The 18,543-nt window shown below is 38.2% G+C and overlaps 1 protein-coding gene across 1 annotated transcript in view; it reads right to left on the bottom strand.

The window, feature by feature from the left end:
• LOC113609896 (alpha-fetoprotein-like) overlaps positions 1 to 8,223 on the bottom strand; it is a 38,274-nt gene extending 30,051 nt beyond the window's left edge. The window contains exons 1-5 of the mRNA XM_027087604.1: positions 8,139 to 8,223; positions 6,972 to 7,023; positions 6,683 to 6,824; positions 5,134 to 5,345; positions 2,220 to 2,352 (exon numbers count right to left, since the gene is read on the bottom strand). Coding sequence (XP_026943405.1) covers positions 2,220 to 2,352; positions 5,134 to 5,345; positions 6,683 to 6,824; positions 6,972 to 7,023; positions 8,139 to 8,223 — 624 coding nt within the window. The remainder of the gene's footprint in view (positions 1 to 2,219; positions 2,353 to 5,133; positions 5,346 to 6,682; positions 6,825 to 6,971; positions 7,024 to 8,138) is intronic.
• Positions 8,224 to 18,543: the final 10,320 nt, after the last annotated feature.

Raw genomic sequence — 18,543 nt, 5'->3', positions numbered from 1 at the left:
ATAAATTATACTTTATAATTAATTATAAATATAATTATTATTTTTATTCTTATTTTGTTGTATTATACTCATTTGAAATCAAATACAAACAAGCTTATCCATTTCTTCACAAGAGAGTCTGTGAAGGCTTAACTCATAAACCGCATTCTCTGATCATAGATACAAGTTTTACATGATTGGCTATGCAATTTTCTCTGGGCAAGGAGTAATAACTTCTTGAAACAGACACCCTGGAGGCAGCAAGACTGTAAACATCACAAAGTGAGGGAGAGGAGAAAAGAACTCTTAGCTAACTTAAAAGCATCTGCTTATGCTTAGTATGTGGATGGACCTAGAGATTGTCATACTGAGTGAAATAAGTCAGACAGAGAAAGACAAATATCATATGATATTGCTTATATGTGGAATCTTAAAAAAATAGTACAAATGAACTTATTTATAAAACAGACATAGAGTCACAGATGTAGAAAATAAACTTATGGTTACCAGGGGGAAATCGGGGTTGCGGGGTAGGGATAAATAGGGAGATTGGGATTGACATATACACACTACTATATAAAAAATCGATAACTGAGAAGAACCTACTGTATAGCACAAGGAACTCAATACTCTGCAATGACCTATGTGGGAAAAGAATCTAAACAAGGGTGGATATATGTATAACTGATTCACTTTGCTGTGCAGCAGAAACTAACACAACATTGTAAATCAACTATACTCCAATAAAAAAATTTTAAAAAAATTATAGGGGCATGTTATACATTAAGGAAAAATTTCCTCTGAAAGGGTTAAGGTTAAGAAAACTTTGAAACAAGTTACCTAAAAAAAACTCACCTTCATGAAAAAGTTCATTCTTCCAAAATGCCAGGTAATGAGACCTAAGTCTACACAATCACTTGTTTTTGTTGTGTTTAATAATATGAAGCCAACAGGAGAAAAAAATGACTGTCCTGCTTAGGAATTCAGAATTGGCTTCTGAAGGAATTGGAGATGACTAGGGAAAGAAATATATATAAGTAGCTTTAATGATAATCGCTGCGATTATTGAGTACTTAGCATATGTCAGACTCTTTAGATACATTATTTAATTTCTTACACAAGGTAGATGATGAGGAGCTCAACAGGAGAAATAGCTTTAGAGGAATAGAGAAATAGGGGTTGAGAGGAATATGAGAGAAATTCTCACTGAGGAGATCAAAGAAAACAGCAAGGAAGAAGCAGCACTGCCCTTAGACTTGAGGAATTCATCAAAACGATTATCAAACTACTATTCATTTCAGCATGACCCTGGGGAAAATGCATCTGGTGTGCCTTCTAAGGATGGTTATTTTGTGTTGATATTTAGAACCTTTAATGAACATACATAAAAAGTACTTTTATCATGGAACTAATCACCGATTTATGTCTATTCAATGAAGGAGAAAAAGCCACACAGTTAAAATTAAGTGTGAGGCTAACTGTATTTTCCAAAGATGGCTATAATAACAACTTCTATCCCATGTTCTTACAATGAGCTTTCGTTACAGTATATTTACTTTCCCCTTCAAACTGGTGACATTTTATGATATTTCAACCAATAGAGTAGAGCAGAAGTAACTTTTGAATCCTGGTCATAAAAGGCCATGCAATTTCTGCTTCATCCACTAGAAAACTCATTCTTGAGACTTTGGCCATATGTCAGCAGTCCAGTTTCCCTGAAGCTGCCATTCTGTGAAGCAGCCCAAACCAGCCAAGGCAGAGAGATCACATGGAAAGGCCCTGAGATAATATGAGGAGAAAGAGATGTTGGACCAACCCCCAGGTACTACAGACCTTCAGAGCCCCAGCCATTGACTGCACCCCCATGAAAAATCAGTAGCCAGAAAAGCCCAGATGAGCCCTTCCTGAATTCCTGACCCACTGAAACCATAAGAGTAATAAACTAATTGTTATTGTTTTGAGCCACTAAATTTTGGGGTGTTTTGTTATACAGAAATAATAACTGGAATATTAAATACTTACTATGAAGTTATATTTATGCTAGATCATGCTTCTCAAAATTGAAGGACTATAAGAATTGCCTGAGTATCTTGTTAAAATGAAGTCTTCTTTAGCAGGTCTGGAGAAAAGCTTCAGACTGTATTTCTAACAAGCTTCCAGGTGATGCATATGCTGCTGGTCCATAGTCCACACTTAGCGTAACAAGTCCCTAAGTAAGGGCTGACATATGAATAGCTTACCTTTATCTGGAAGCATTCAGTCTTATTGTCTTCTTGGCAACAAGACCGAACAGCTGTTTCATAGCAAGCAGACATGGTCAGAATAGTGGGTCCATACAAGAATGGATGCTTCCTAGAAGTTTCATAAATGTACCTGTAATTTGACAAATACAAAGCTATATAATTTGGAATTCAAGAACATATGCTGACACTGTTTCTTAAAAACTTAGGATTCATTTAGTTTTGTTGACCTGAAACTTCTAGAATTTCATGGTGACAGAAATAGGATAGCACTGTACTTAAATGCATCAAAAGTTCACTACAGAGAGATCACTGTGAGGTTAGACAGTGCCCATGAAGTCACCAACTGTACTTTCTGGACCAGTAAGTAAAGAAAATCAGTAATTAAAACTTTTCATTTTTATATAAGTAGTAGGAGATAGAAAGTTCAATAGTCTAAACTGATTGTAAATGGAGAATTGTACACCTGGTGAAGGGGAGTTAAATTTAGAAGCTATTGGTGGGTGTTTACACTCATTATAGAGCCTGGGCACCAGGCCTGCCTTTCACTTATAATCATATCTCCTCACACTATTCCACAAAGCTTACTCAAATTATTTATGCCCCACCTCCCCACACACACAAATACCCCGAAAAAGCTGACATCGCAGACAAAAACTGGCTCAATGCTCACACAAATCCACTTTCTTTTCTTATGTTCACAGGAAGACTACTTTTCCAGCCTCTCCTGCAGTTAGGTGGGAACATATAACTGAGTTCTAATCAATGAAATATGAATAAACATGCCATACACCACTCCTAGGTTTGGCTAGTAATTACTTTGCACAGTTCCCTAGTCTCTCTCTTTCTTTTTTGCAGTAACCTTGGAAACACTTGCTCCAGATGGTATAGCTCCAAGGTGGAAGGATCTTGCACTCCTGAGTTACCCCTTGGAAGAGTTCCAGAGTAGCCAATGAAGACAAAAAGCCAAAATGAAAGTATAGTTAAGTCTTTAATCATTTTTGGGATAGTATAAGCAAAAGGCTAAACTAGAGGAAATGCTGACCCCCGCCCAACCTCCACCCTCACCCCCCTTACTCTTGGAAGTTCAGTCAATAGATTTGTTTCATTTCAGCAAAGTTTCTCAAGCCCAACTTGTAAAAAAAGGAAAGCAGAACTGACATTATCAAGATACAACTGCCACCCAAGATAAGGCAAAATTCCTGGTTGATAGGAAATTTCATTGGAGCCATTCAATATCTCTGCTCTCTGTTGGGTACTATGCTAAACTAAGAGTTCATTTTTGTGCTGCAGTAACTTAGTTCCCATAGAGGATTTTCAGTATGAACAAATCTAATTTCAAATCTCCAAAGGCAAAGCTGAACTTAGTATAAGGAAAAAGCTTTCTAATAATTAGAGCCATTTAAAAATAGAATGTCCCTATTGCAAGGTAACAAAGGGTCACACTTATCTTACAATGATCAAAACTGTTATTGAAAATTCCTTAGATAATCCAAAGATACAATAACTACAGTTTGGTGTATCTGTATTCTATGCTATCTTTTGATAAGACTGAAATAGCAGACTTTTCCTCTAGCTTTGATATGTTACTGTTTCTTTGGTTGAGAACTAAACAAAGTTGTTGACATAATTATGAAGCAAGTAGTTAGAAAATTATTTTTCCCTAAATATTTATGGTTGTATGCACATAAGTTAAATTAGCATATAAATAACTCTTTGATACTGACTTAATCATAAATGTTCAAGAAGAGATTAGATTCACTGCCTGAGTATTGGTTAGATTTCATAATCTCTGAATGCTCAAATTTGATTTTACAATGCCCGAACCTGATTTTATAAATCTCACCTAGAGTGGCTAGCACTTCATTTAATAGGTAGCCAAGTTCATATTACAGTTTCCCATTTGGTTGCCCCTAATGTCAGACCAGTTGGAACCGGCCCAATCCCTTATCTCTTAGTCCTTTCTCCCTAAGTGACTGGGGCCATTTAATTCCTTCCTGAAGGCTCAGTAACTTCTGGGGCAATTCTGCCCATGTATAGGTGAATTAAAAGTGTTTATGTTGTTCAACATCAAGTCACCCTGTCTGCTCATTCATTTCTGGTTTAGAGTTTCATGTCTAAAATCTGAAATCAAACCACCACCATGCCTTTTGCACTAGATCCAGCAATCAGATCTTCTCCTTTTTCCTAGTGTCTGAGTCTGTCTTGACCAGATGGCCAGAACTACATTCCTTGAGAACTGAAGCTTTGTCCTTCTCTTGTCATTTCTACCTCTCTCTGGTTTTGGTTTCCTGCCTCTAACTTGCTCGTACCTCACTCTCAAAAGATAGACTTCTGTGCTAACTAGGAAACCAAAATATGAGCTCACCTACCCATGGGTTATCATGCCATCCACTCCAGGTGGAAATTACAGAATCAGAGTTCTTGAGTAGAAAACTCATCTCTGTCCGATCCACAAGTATTACTTATTCCTAGGTTCCCAATGACAGACTCTATCTCCATGCCTATCAGATACCCCTCCGGCTATCCCTTCGTGAACCTCCCAAATACTAGCCCAATGCCTGAGCTATTACCTGCTCTCTATTCCCAATACTCTGTTTAGTGTGCTTTGCCTACTAGACTGTATTTTTCAACATCATTTGCTACTGGTCTGACCAACCTAACCTTTGAGGAGATGGGTCTCTTACAGATCCTAGTCCTTTTTAATGTTTCATGGTGCAGACATTTTCATGCCCTCTTGGGTTTACTAAGACCATGTTGTCATTGTGAGGGAAAAAAATAAATTGTAGCTCAAATTTTCATTTTACATAATCAAGCTTTGGGTACTCAGAGGCTTTTATATTAAAACAAAAGATCTGTCTTCAAAATTGGAAAATACTCTTTTTCAAAGACCTGGCAAGGAAATATGACTTACTTCTCTTTCACTGGCACATGATTCTCTTTGTCCATCTCACAGATCTGCTCAGGATTTGAAATTTGGAATATATCACTGTAACCTGCAACATCCTTTTTGTATGACAGGAAGCACTTGTGTCTTGCTGAGTTATTTGTATTGCAACAGTCAGAAAACACATGTCTGTCAGCCAACCCTTGGTTATTGCAAATATGCTCTAGGAAGGTAGTCATCTGTAGGAGGAAATAGTAACTTAAGGGAAGGCACTTGTGGTCTACATTTCTAACCACAGGAAAGTTAAGGAATTATATAGAAAAGGCAACTGAGTGCTTAATGTTATACTCTGTATCCAACAGTCCCTGGACATAGCTCTTTTGAGTGAAAGCCTTTTAAAAGGTTCTTAAGTCTAAATTCCCACATGCTGGACATTGGCCAAATAGAATTTATCATTTTCTCCCTACCTATGTAAGTGCTACATTTTCATACAGTTGAAGGTATTAAAATAAAGGTAAGCCAAAATGTCCAGGACCTAAAGAAATCAAGGTATTTTTAATAAGAATTACCCACCAAGAAACAGCTCTTAGTTTGCTTTCCTTGCTTCCTGATTGTTTTTAGTTGGTTTCCATGGGAGCTTATTTTAAAAGTTAAACTCTGAGGCAATGTGTATTCGGTGTCAAATATTCAAATAGAAATGTAATGATTCAGTTTTCAAGTATCTTTGAATGGCAGTAAATGTGTGGGATGCTGTAAACCTCAAATGACATATGCTTCCAGATTTGTGGGATAAGGGCAGAAAAAGGTCATCTTTGGAAATGGAAATAAGAAGAAATCGATATAAAATAAGTGAGGCTAGCCACTGGCAAAGGAACTTCATTTAAAGTGTGTCTCTAATTAGACTAATGATTTTTCTATGACTACTTAGAGTCTGGTAAAAAAAAAAAAAAAAAAAAAGGTAGGTTTTAGCCCAAGAAGATGGAGTGAAAAAAATCTATAAATAAAAAAGAAAATTATTTATTTGTATTTAAATTGTTGATATGAGAATAACTGATACAAAAATATGTAGATTATAAGAATATGTTAGTTTTTATCAAGAATTTTTCTAATCACAAGATAGATATATTTTATTAGATGATAGTAATTTTCAAGATTTTCTACTAAGTGGGAAAAAAGCCTATAATAATATTCACTTTTTTCTTCTTTTTTATATTCTCTTAGAAACTTTTAAAATCAGTACGTTAATTTCCCAGAAACCTTTATATGAGGATGTCAGACAATAATATTCTAGTGACAGAGACAGAGCAACCTACTTAAATTAACAAATTGGCATTCTAGGGTATAATTCATTCTCTTGAGCATTTAGTTCTCAGAGTCTGATCTCCCAGATATGAAATGATAAAATGTAAGTTTATAAACCTACAAAGATTATATCTTGAGTGTGACACATGTACATATTGTTGCCTTAAAATCCCTTGCCTAATTATTCAATCATCCCACTTCATAACAACATCCTTTGTTTGCAATTTAGTTTTTAAAACAACAGAGAGAAAAAGGCAGAACATGATTCACCTACCAATTGGTGACAACATTCTGAAGGTGATTCATGTGGCTTGAGGCTCTTGCACTTCTCTGCAAGATCTAGCAATTCTTTAACTATGGTTTGTACTTTTTCATAAGTCAATTTCTGAAGAAACTGTGCAACCATAATACTAGTGCTGAAACAGAACACTTGTGTGAATGCTGACAATAGAATCAAACTCTTTTCCTCCATCAATCTTGTTATATCACTGCCCTACTCCCCCCCAAAAATAATTAATATGATTTTAAATTTCAAACAAAAGAATACTGATAATAAAACTCACACAGCTCTCAAGTTCTCCTCTAGATAATTCTGGCTATTAGAGTGCTGCATGGCTGAAAAAAAATGAGATTTTATTTACAGAAAAGGAAATTTTCCAAACTGAAATCCCCTTTGACAATTCAAATCTATATATATTCATTCATAAATTTCCAGATTTATTTTTGTTTATATCATAAACCAGAACAAATTATAAGAATATATCTTTTCTTTTATTTAAACTGTATTCTGTGAATGATTTCTTTCTAGTCAAACACATCATGTAGTTGAACCGTCATTGGCTTACAAATAAGTTGCACATACTGTATTGATACTTCTGAATTAATTAAACTTGACTCTTTGGTTATCACTTATTAGAAGTCACTAGCACATGCAAAGAACACTAAGAAAATTAAAGCCTGGCATTAGGAACAAAACTATAAACATTAACACTTTGCCAGGCTTAATTTGGCAAAGACAGTAACTCATACATCTTGGATTCGCTCATCATCTTCATCATCTCCACTCACCACATACACATACACATGCTCTCTATTGAAAACAGTGTCTTCCTTCTAATATCAATAGCTTCAAAAGAGCTTAGCAGCTATCTATTTAATAAAGAAACCATTATTATTTACATATTAACAAGTAACGGCTTTGGAGATAACTTATTCTGGGTTCAGCTTCTAGCTCTGATACTCAATATGGCCTTGAGGAAATAACTTAAGCACTCAGAGGTTCTGTTTCTCTATCAAATGTAAATAACTTCTACTACATTGGGTGGTTGTTAGGATTAAATGAAAGCCTATGTGTGAAGCATTGAGCACAGTGCCTGGCACATAGTAGGTACTGAATAATGTAGCTCATGGGATTATTCTTGCTACTATAAACACTATTGCTCTATCTAAAATCATTTATCCAATTTTAAATACAAGTTTGAAATATGTCATTCTCTGACCTAGAGTGGAAGTAAGGTGGAAAATGGAAAATGAGATCTTCCTGTGTGTGTTGCTTCAATATATCAATTCTCTTTCTGTATCTATTCCACAGGTTAATTTCTAGCAATCTTCAATGACTCTACTGACAGTGATGAGCACTGAGAAAGATAGCCTTTCCATGTATATGTTAATAGTCATTATGCTTCATCTCCTGGCACATGGCTGTATAGATTGTAAATAGGATTCCCTACCTGCATCTAGTAAACTTCTCTGAAGAGTCTGACATTTAATGGAGCTGAAGAAAACAAGCAAAGATATGGTTCTAACAGTCTTCATTATTTCAGATGAATCTTTATAGAGTACATTCTATCATTTGAATTGAAGAATCCTTTTATATTCTTTCCAAGTAATTGCTATTAATAATTAACGTTTTTCTGGTGAATGTTTTTCCACCTTGGCCACTATGACCCTCAAACAATTACAGAAATTCATGACAATGAAGAAATATTTTTCATAGATAGCATTCATTAACGAATACTGGATTTTAAAATGAGTCATGTCGGGGAGGGGAGGAGCTTCAAGATGGCGGAAGAGCGAGACGCGGAGATCACCTTCCTCCCCACAGATACACCAGAAATACAGCTACACGTGGAACAACTCCTACAGAACACCTACTGAACGCTGGCAGAAGGCCACAGACCTCCCAAAAGGCAAGAAACCCCCCACGTACCTGGGTAGGGCAAAAGAAAAAAGAATAAACAGAGACAAAAGGATAGGGACGGGACCGCACCAGTGGGAGGGAGCTGTGAAGGAGGAAAGCTTTCCACACACTAGGAAGCCCCTTCACGGGCGGAGACTGCGGGTGGCGGAGGGGGTAAGCTTCGGCGTCTCGGAGGAGAGCGCAGCAACAGGGGTGCGGGCGGGGGGGGGGGGGGGGGAAGCGGAGAGATTCCCGCACAGAGGGTCGGTGCCGACCGGCACTTACCAGCCCGAGAGGCTTGTCTGCTCACCCGCCCGGGCGGGCGGGGCTGGGAGCTGAGGCTCGGGCTTCAGAGGTTGGAGCACAGGGAGAGGACTGGGATTGGCGGCGTGAACACAGCCTGAAGGGGGCTAGTGCGCCACAGCTAGCCGGGAGGGAGTCCGGGAAAAAGTCTGGAGCTGCCGAAGAGGCAAAAGACGTTTTCTTGCCTCTTTTGTTTCCTGGTGCGCGAGGAGAGGCGATTAACAGCGCCGCTTAAAGGAGCTCCAGAGGCGGGCGTGAGCCGCGGCTATCAGCGCGGACCCCAGAGACGGTCATGAGACGCTAAGGCTGCTGCCGCCACCAAGAAGCCTGTGTGCAAGCACAGGTCACTCTCCACACCTCCTCTCCCGGGAGCCTGTACAGCCCGCCACCGCCAGGGTCCCGTGATCCAGGGACAATGTTCCCGCGAGAATGCACGGTGCGCCTCAGGCTGGTGCAATGTCACGCCGGCCTCTGCTGATGCAGGCTTGCCCCGAACTCTGTACCCCTCCCTCCCCACCGGCCTAAATGAGTCAGAGCCCCTGAAGCACCTGCTCCTTTAACCCCGTCCTGTCTGAGCGAAGAACAGATGCCCTCAGGCGACCTACATGCAGAGGCGGAGCCAAACCCAGAGCTGAACCCCGGGAGCTGTGCGAAGAAAGAAGAGAAAGGGAAATCTCTCCCAGCAGCTTCAGGAAAAGCGGATTAAGTCTCCACAATCAACTTGATGGACACTACGTCTGTGGGATACCTGAATAGACAAGGAATCATCGCAAATTGAGGAGGTGGACTTTGGGAGCAATGATATATATATATTTTTTCCCCTTTTTCTCTTTTTGTGAGCATGCATGTGTATGCTTCTGTGTGTGATTTTGTCTGTATAGCTTTGCTTTTACCATTTTTCCTAGGGTTCTTTCTAAAATTTTTTTTATTATTTTAAAAAATTTTTTTCTACAAAAAGAAATTTTTTTCTTAATATAATTATATTTTCTTTTACTAACTTTATTTTATTTAATTTTATTTTGTCTTCTTCTTTCTTTCTTTCCTTTTTTTTCCCCCTTTTTATTCTGAGCCGTGTGGATGACAGGCTCTTGGTGCTCTAGCCAGGAGTCTGTGCTGTGCCTCTGAGGTGGGAGAGCCAACTTCAGGACACTGGACCACAAGAGACCTCCCAGCTCCACGTAATATCAAACGGCAAAAATCTCCCAGAGATCTCCATCTCAACACCAAGACCCAGCTCCACTCAATGACCAACAAGCTACAGTGCTAGACACCCTATGCCAAACAACTAGCAAGACAGGAACACAACCCCATCCATTAGCACAGAGGCTGCCTAAAATCATAATATGGCCACAGACACCCCAAACCACACCACCAGATGTGTACCTTCCCACCAGAAAGACAAGATCCAGCCTCATCCACCAGAACACAGGCACTAGTCCCCTCCACTAGGAAGCCTACACAACCCACTGAACCAACCTTAGCCACTGGGAACAGACACCAAAAACAACAGGAACTACAAACCTGCAGCCTGTTGAAAAGGAGACCCCAAACACAGTAAGTTAAGCAAAATGAGAAGACACAGAAACACACAGCAGATGAAGGAGCAAAGCAAAAACCCACCAGGCCTAACAAATGAAGAGGAAATAGGCAGTCTCCCTGAAAAAGAATTCAGAATCATGATGGTAAAGACGATCCAATATCTTGGATATAGAATGGAGAAAATACAAGAAACGTTTAACAAGGACCTAGGAGAACTAAAGAGCAAACAAACAGTGATGAACAACACAATAAATGAAATTAAAAATTCTATAGAAGGGATCAATAGTATAATAACTGAGGCAGAAAAACGGATAAGTGACCTGGAAGATAAAATAATGAAAATAACTACTGCAGAGCAGAATAAAGAAAAAGAATGAAAAGAATTGAGGACAGTCTCAGAGACTTCTGGGACAACATTAAACGCACCAACATTCGAATTATAGGGATCCCAGAGGAAGAGAAAAAGAAGGGGACTGAGAAAATATTTGAAGAGATTATAGTTGAAAACTTCCTAAATATGGGAAAGGAAATAGTCAATCAAGTCCAGGAAGAGCAGAGTCCCATACAGGATAAATCCAAGGAGAAACATGCCAAGACACATATTAATCAAACTATCAAAAATTAAATACAAACAAAAAATATTAAAAGCACCAAGGGAAAAACAACAAATAACACACAGGAGAATCCCCATAAGGTTAACAGCTGATCTTTCAGCAGAAACTCTGCAAGCCAGAAGGGAGTGGCGGGACATATTTAAAGTGATGAAGGAGAAAAACCTACAACAAAGATTACTCTACTCAGCAAGGATCTCATTAAGATTTAAAGTAGAAATTAAAACCTTTAGAGACAAGCAAAAGCTAAGAGAATTCAGCACCATCAAACCAGCTTTACAACAAATGCTAAAGGAACTTCTTTAGGCAGGAAACTCAAGAGAAGGAAAAGACCTACAATAACAAACCCAAAACAATTAAGAAAATGGTAATAGGAAAATACATATCGATAACAACCTTAAATGTAAATGGATTAAATGCTCCAAGCAAAAGACATAGATTGGCTGAATGGATGCAAAAACAAGACCCGTGTATACGCTGTCTACAAGAGACCCAATTCAGACCTAGGGACACATACAGACTGAAAATGAGGGGATGGAAAAAGATATTCCATGCAAATGGAAATCAAAAGAAAGCTGCAGTAGCAATTCTCATATCAGACAAAATAGACTTTAAAATAAAGACTATTACAAGAGGCAAGGAAGGACACTACATGATGATCAAGGGATCAATCCAAGAAGAAGATATAACAATTGTAAATATTTATGCACACAACATAGGGGCATCTCAATACGTAAGGCAAATACTAACAGCCATAAGAGGGGAAATCGACAGTAACACAATCATAGTAGGGGACTTTAACACCCCACTTTCACCAATGGACAGATCATCCAAAATGAAAATAAATAAGGAAACACAAGCTTCAAATGATACATTAAACAAGATGGACTTGATTGATATTTATAGGACATTCCATCCAAAAACAGCAGAATACACATTCTTCTCAGGTGCTCATGGAACATTCTCCAGGATAGATTATCTTGGGTCACAAATAAAGCCTTGGTAAATTTAAGAAAATTGAAATCGTATCAAGTATCTTTTCCGACCACAATGCTATGAGACTAGATATCAATTACAGGAAATAATCTGTAAAACATACAAACACATGGAGGCTAAACAACACACTACTTAATAACCAAGAGATCACAGAAGAAATCAAAAAATACCTAGAAACAAATGACAGTGAAAACACAACAAGCCAAAACCTACGGGATGCAGCAAAAGCACTTCTAAGAGGGAAGTTTATAGCAATACAATCCTACCTTAAGAAACAAGAAACATCTCAAATAAACAACCTAACCTTATACCTAAAGCAATTAGAGAAAGAAGAACAAACAGTTCCCAAAGTTAGCAGAAGGAAAGAAATCATAAAGATCAGATAAGAAACAAATGAAAAAGAAATGCAGCAAATGATAACAGATCAATAAAACTAAAAGCTGGATCTTTGAGAAGATAAAGTTGATGAACCATTAGCCAGACTTATTAAGAAAATAAGGGAGAAGACTCAAATCAATAGAATTAGAAATGAAAAAGAAGTAACAACTGACACTGCAGAAATACAAAGGATCATGAGAGATTACTACAAGCAACTCTATGCCAATAAAATGGACAAGCTGGAAGAAATGGACAAATTCTTAGAAATGCACAACCTTCCAAGACTGAACCAGGAAGAAATAGAAAATATGATTGGACCAATCACAAGCACTGAAACTGAAACTGTGATTAAAAATCTTCCAACAAACAAAAGCCCGGACCAGATGACTTCACAGGCGAATTCTATCAAACATTTAGAGAAGAGATAACAGCTGTCCTTCTCAAACTCTTCTAAAATATAACAGAGGGAGAAACACTCCCAAACTCATTCTACAAGGCCACCATCACCCCAATAGCAAAACCAGACAAAGATGTAACAAAGAAAGAAAGCTACAGGCCAATATCACTGATGAACATAGATGCAAACATCCTCAACAGAATACTACCAAACAGAATCCAAGAGCACATTAAAAGGATCGTACACCATGATCAAGTGGGGTTTATCCCAGGAATGCAAGGATTCTTCAACATATTCAAATCAATCAATGTGATGCACCATATTAACAAGTTGAAGGAGAAAAACCATAGGATCATCTCAATAGATGCAGAAAAAGCTTTTGACAAAATTCAACACCCATTTATGATAAACACCCTGCAGAAAGTAGGCATAGAGGGAACTTCCTCAACATAATAAAGGCCATATATGACAAACCCACAGCCAATGTCGTCCTCAATGGTGAAAAACTGAAACCATTTCCACTAAGATCAGGAACAAGACAAGGTTGCCCACTCTCACCACTATTACTCAACGTAGGTTTGGAAGTTTTAGCCACAGCAATGAGAGAAGGAAAAGAAATAAAAGTAATCCAAATCAGAAAAGAAGTAAAGCTGTCACTGTTTGCAAACAACATGATACTCTATGTAGATAATCCTAAAGATGCTACCAGAAAACTACTAGAGCTAATCAATGAATTTGGTAAAGTAGCAGGATACAAAATTGATGCACAGAAATCTCTGGCATTCCTATACACTAATGGTGAAAAATCTGAAAGTGAAATTAAGAAAATACTCCCAATTACCATTGCAACAAAAAGAGTAAAATATCTAGGAATAAACCTACCTAAGGAGACAAAAGATCTGTATGCAGAAAATTATGACACTGATGAAAGAAATTAAAGATGATACAAATAGATGGAGAGATATACCATGTTCTTGGATTGGAAGAATCAACATTGTGAAAATGACTCTACTACCCAAAGCAATCTACAGATTCAATGCAATCCCTATCAAACTACTACTGGCATTTTTCACAGAACTAGAAAAAAGTTTTCACAATTTGTATGGAAACACAAAAGACCCCGAATAGCCAAAGCAATCTTGAGAACGAAAAACGGAGCTGGAGGAATCAGGCTCCCTGACTTCAGACTATACTGCAAAGCTACAGTAATCAAGACAGTATGGTACTGGCACAAAAACAGAAATATAGATCAATGGAACAGGATAGAAAGCCCAGAGATAAACCCACGCACATATGGCCACCTTATGTTTTATAAAGGAGGCAAGAATATACAGTGGAAAAATGACAGCCTCTTCAGTAAGTGGTGCTGGTAAAACTGGACAGCTACATGTAAAAGAATGAAATTAGAACACTCCCTAACACCATACACAAAAATAAACTCAAAATGGATTAAAGACCTAAATGGAAGGCCAGACACTATCAAACTCTTAGGGGAAAACATAGGCAGAACACTCTATGACATAAATCACAGCAAGATCCTTTTTGAGCCACCTCCTAGAGAAATGGAAATAAAAATAAACAAATGGGACCTAATGAAACTTCAAAGCTTTTGCACAGCAAAGGAAACCATAAACAAGACCAAAAGACAACCCTCAGAATGGGAGGACATATTTGCAAATGAAGCAACTGACAAAGGATTAATCTCCAAAATTTAGGAGCAGCTCATGCAGCTGAATATCAGAAAAACAAACAACCCAATCCAAAAATGGGCAGAAGACCTAAATAAACATTTCTCCAAAGAAGACATACAGATAGCCAACAAACACATGAAAGAATGCTCAACATCATTAATCATTAGAGAAAGGCAAATCAAAACTACAATGAGATATCATCTCACACCAGTCAAAATGGCCATCATCAAAAAATCTACAAACAATAAATGCTGGAGAGGGTGTGGAGAAAAGGGAACACTCTTGCACTGTTTGTGGGAATGTAAATTCATACAGCCACTATGGAGAACAGTATGGAAGTTCCTTAAAAAACTAAAAATAGAACTACCATACGACCCAGCAATCCCACTACTGGGCATATACCCTAAGCAAACCATAATTCGAAAAGAGTCATGTACCAAAATGTTCATTGCAGCTCTATTTACAATAGCCAGGACATGGAAGCAGCCTAAGTGTCCATCAATAGGTGAATGGATAAAGAAGATGTGGCACATATATACAATGGAATATTACTCAGCCATAAAAAGAATCGAAATTGAGATATTTGTAGTGAGGTGGATGAACCTAGAGTCTGTCCTACAGAGTGAAGTAAGTCAGAAAGAGAAAAACAAATACCGTATGCTAACACATATATATTGAATCTTAAAAAAAAAAAAATGGTCATGAGGAACCTAGGGGCAAAACAGGAATAAAGACGCAGACCTACTAGAAAATGGACTTGAGGACACGGGGAGGGAGAAGGGTAAGCTGGGAAGAAGTGCGAGAGTGGCATGGACATATATACACTACCAAACGTAAAATAGATAACTAGTGGGAAGCAGCCGCATAGCACAGGGAGATCAGCTCGGTGCTTTGTGACCACCTAGAGGGGCGGGATAGGGAGGGTGGGAGGGAGGGTGACGCAAGAGGGAAGAGATATGGGGACATATGTATGTGTACAACTGATTCACTTTGTTATAAAGCAGAAACTAACACACCATTGTAAAGCAATTATACTCCAATAAAGATGTTAAAAATTAAATAAATAAATAAAATAAAACGAGTCATGTCAATCTACCTGTTTTTTCAAGATTACACCACATAGACCTTGGAATAAAGTAATCAATAAACACTTTTGGTAAATATCTCATTTCCTAGAAATGTTTGTTGACGTGTACAAAGTTCGAAAATGCCAGGAGATCAGGTAAACATGTACTCTCCCAGATTCAAATAAATGGTGAAGGCCTGAGTTCCAGTGCTGGGCACAGTTTTAGGTCGCTGGAGAGAGTGGGGAGCATAGATCTTGGGAGCAAACCCAAAGGAATGTGACCTAATTTACTGAGTGCTTGCTGTGAGTCTGGCACTTTGTATGATTATATTTAGATAGCCATATTCTTATTTCTTGAACAGTAAATTAAGACTCAGGGTCATATAATTTGCTCATGGACTCACAGGTGGAACTTCAGGTCTGTCTGATGTCAGAGCCCACAACACCCAAGAGCTAGTATTAACAGCTGAGGTCCCAACATCCCTCAGCTATTTTCTGTTTTGCCAGTCATCCAGTTCTTGGGTCTAGGGCAGGACACAGGTGATTACTAATTAAATAAAATGTTTAAGCTAGGGACAAAGTGAGAGAGTGGCATGGACATATATACACTACCAAACATAAGGTAGATAGCTAGTGGGAAGCAGCTGCATAGCACAGGGAGATTAGCTCGGTGCTTTGTGACCACCTAGAGGGGTGGGATAGGGAGGGTGGGAGGGAGGGATAGGCAAGAGGGAAGAGATAAGGGGATATATGTATATGTATAGCTGATTTACTTTGTTATACAGCAGAAACTAACACACAATTGTAAATCAATTATACTCCAATAAATATGTTAAAAAAAAAGTTTAAGCTAAATGTAAAGACTAGAAGTTTTGGAAATGGAAGATCACTGGTTAATACTTTAACCATTCCTGTCCTCAGTTTCCTCATTTATAGATGGAGGGTTTGGACCGGATAATCTTTACAGCTGGCAGTCCATTGCTTGATTCTTCTACCCACATATTCTCATTTCTGGTTTCCTAGGCGAAGAAATATCACAAGTGAGACAGATATATTTGCCTGCAAAACAACAACAACAAAAAATCTGTTATTTAGATTTGGGACACACTGGCTTATGGTAAAGAATATGGATGGCCCTGTGTGGTAGATTTTCGGGGTCCTCTAAACAGTCCTAATGCTCAGCATCTCTTTCTGTCTTGCATCTTTAGAGCTGTTCCCTTGAGATCTTACTCTAAGCCTCCTGGGACGATCAGAAATGGACCTATTGCTCTAGGGATAGAAAATCCTTTGGATGGGTGCTGCCAGACTGTCACCCATTGCAGACATTACTAATTGATCACTGTACTCTTTCTCTGAACCTAGACTAGCCTTAGAATCATTCATGGCACAATGCCTCATTACAGCCACTATTAATTGATTGTAACTGTCACTTAAAGAAAAAAAAAACTGTTGTACGTGTGCTAAACTAATTTCTCTTTTTAAAAATTTTGGACAAAATTAATTTCTCATGGTAATCCTTCTTTCACAGTAAGAGATTCTTGAAGAAATAAAAAAAAGTTAAGTTCTTTATTAGTAATTAGTAACAGAATTTTAGACCAGAGGAAAGACAAGCTGTGGAGATTATTTAAGCAAAGGCAAGGGAATGGGTTTTGTGAAAGAATTCAAAAGACAGCACAGAATTTGTTCTCTAAGAGAGGAAGATCTCCATGCTGACCTTTAAGATCAAAAATGGAAGGTGTCCAAGTACAAGACACAATGATGATTTTTAATAAATATTATTTTTACAGGAAACCTAATTCTAGTCCAAGTCATAGAAACAGAGTTAGAAAGAGCAAGGCTGGATCCCTGGATCCCACCAAAAACCTGAGTGGTGATGGCTCACGCACGTTCAGTCTTGGCCCTCATTATAGCACCCGAGGCTGATCACATTTCCAAAAATCTCTAGTACTAGAAAAGTCTTCCTGCATCGAGTGAGTCCAGGTATGTTCTATTCATTGGTATGGATTCTGTCTGAGCAATAGAGTAAGTGTGACTTGCCCTTTTTTCCAAAGCCTCTCTTCTCCAGGAAAAGCACGACTTCTGAATAAAACATTCCTCTCCTTCCTTTCTTCACATCACACTGGTTACCCGCCTTCTATCAGTGTGTTCTCTGGCACATCAGTGGAGAGAGTTGCAGGGCAATTTCCTCTGTGATAATAGAGTCTTGTGATGGCAGAGTTTCCTGAGTCTCTGGTTTCATATCTGCCGCTCTTAATATAGCACTGGGCACATAGCAGAATCCACTACTAGGTACAACATTGAATTAGCAAACTATGCTCTGTTTCACTTCTGTTTGATGAACTTATTATTATTTAAGTAAAATTTTCTTCCTTATTATCCTTGTTAATAAACAAGAGTGCTTGGAAAAATGGTAAAAGGACAAAATAGCTTCATGAATTAAACACCTATTATCTGCTGGGCATTGTATTGGATACTTTATATAGTAATTTAATACATTTCTCTAAAGCCTTTGTGACGTGGGGATTATTCTTTCACCCTACACCAAGAAATGGGAGTCTTAAATCGTAGGGTTCTTTTGTCTGAGGCCATACAGCAAGTTACTGGCAGAAGGAATATAATCCCCCCGCTCCCCGCCCACCTGCATCTTCAGCTTAGATTGAGTGCCGGTGCTATGTGCTTCCACAGCAGCGGCTGTTTCCATCCTGCACCTATGACACTGTATGCGATTGCTTACTATCCTTCTCCCGGCCCAGCAGGACTTAAGAACCATATCTAATTGCCTCATATTTGCATCCACAATGTCTGACACACCGTAGGATCTAATAAATATTTGTTGATAAATGAATGAGAATCCCAAACACTATGCTGTAAATGTTAAACCAAAAGAACTCTGAATATTTTCATGTGTTATCTCTTCGATGGTCATAATCTTTCATTTCAGACACTGAAATACTAAAAACCTTAAAAGTTTAGAG

The sequence above is a fragment of the Aethalodelphis obliquidens genome, unplaced genomic scaffold, assembly GCF_003676395.1.
Source record: "Aethalodelphis obliquidens isolate GAN/ISIS:26980383/991018 unplaced genomic scaffold, ASM367639v1 scaffold59, whole genome shotgun sequence".
Classification (NCBI taxonomy): Eukaryota; Metazoa; Chordata; class Mammalia; order Artiodactyla; family Delphinidae; genus Aethalodelphis; species Aethalodelphis obliquidens.
This window is presented reverse-complemented; position numbering and strand designations above follow the sequence as displayed.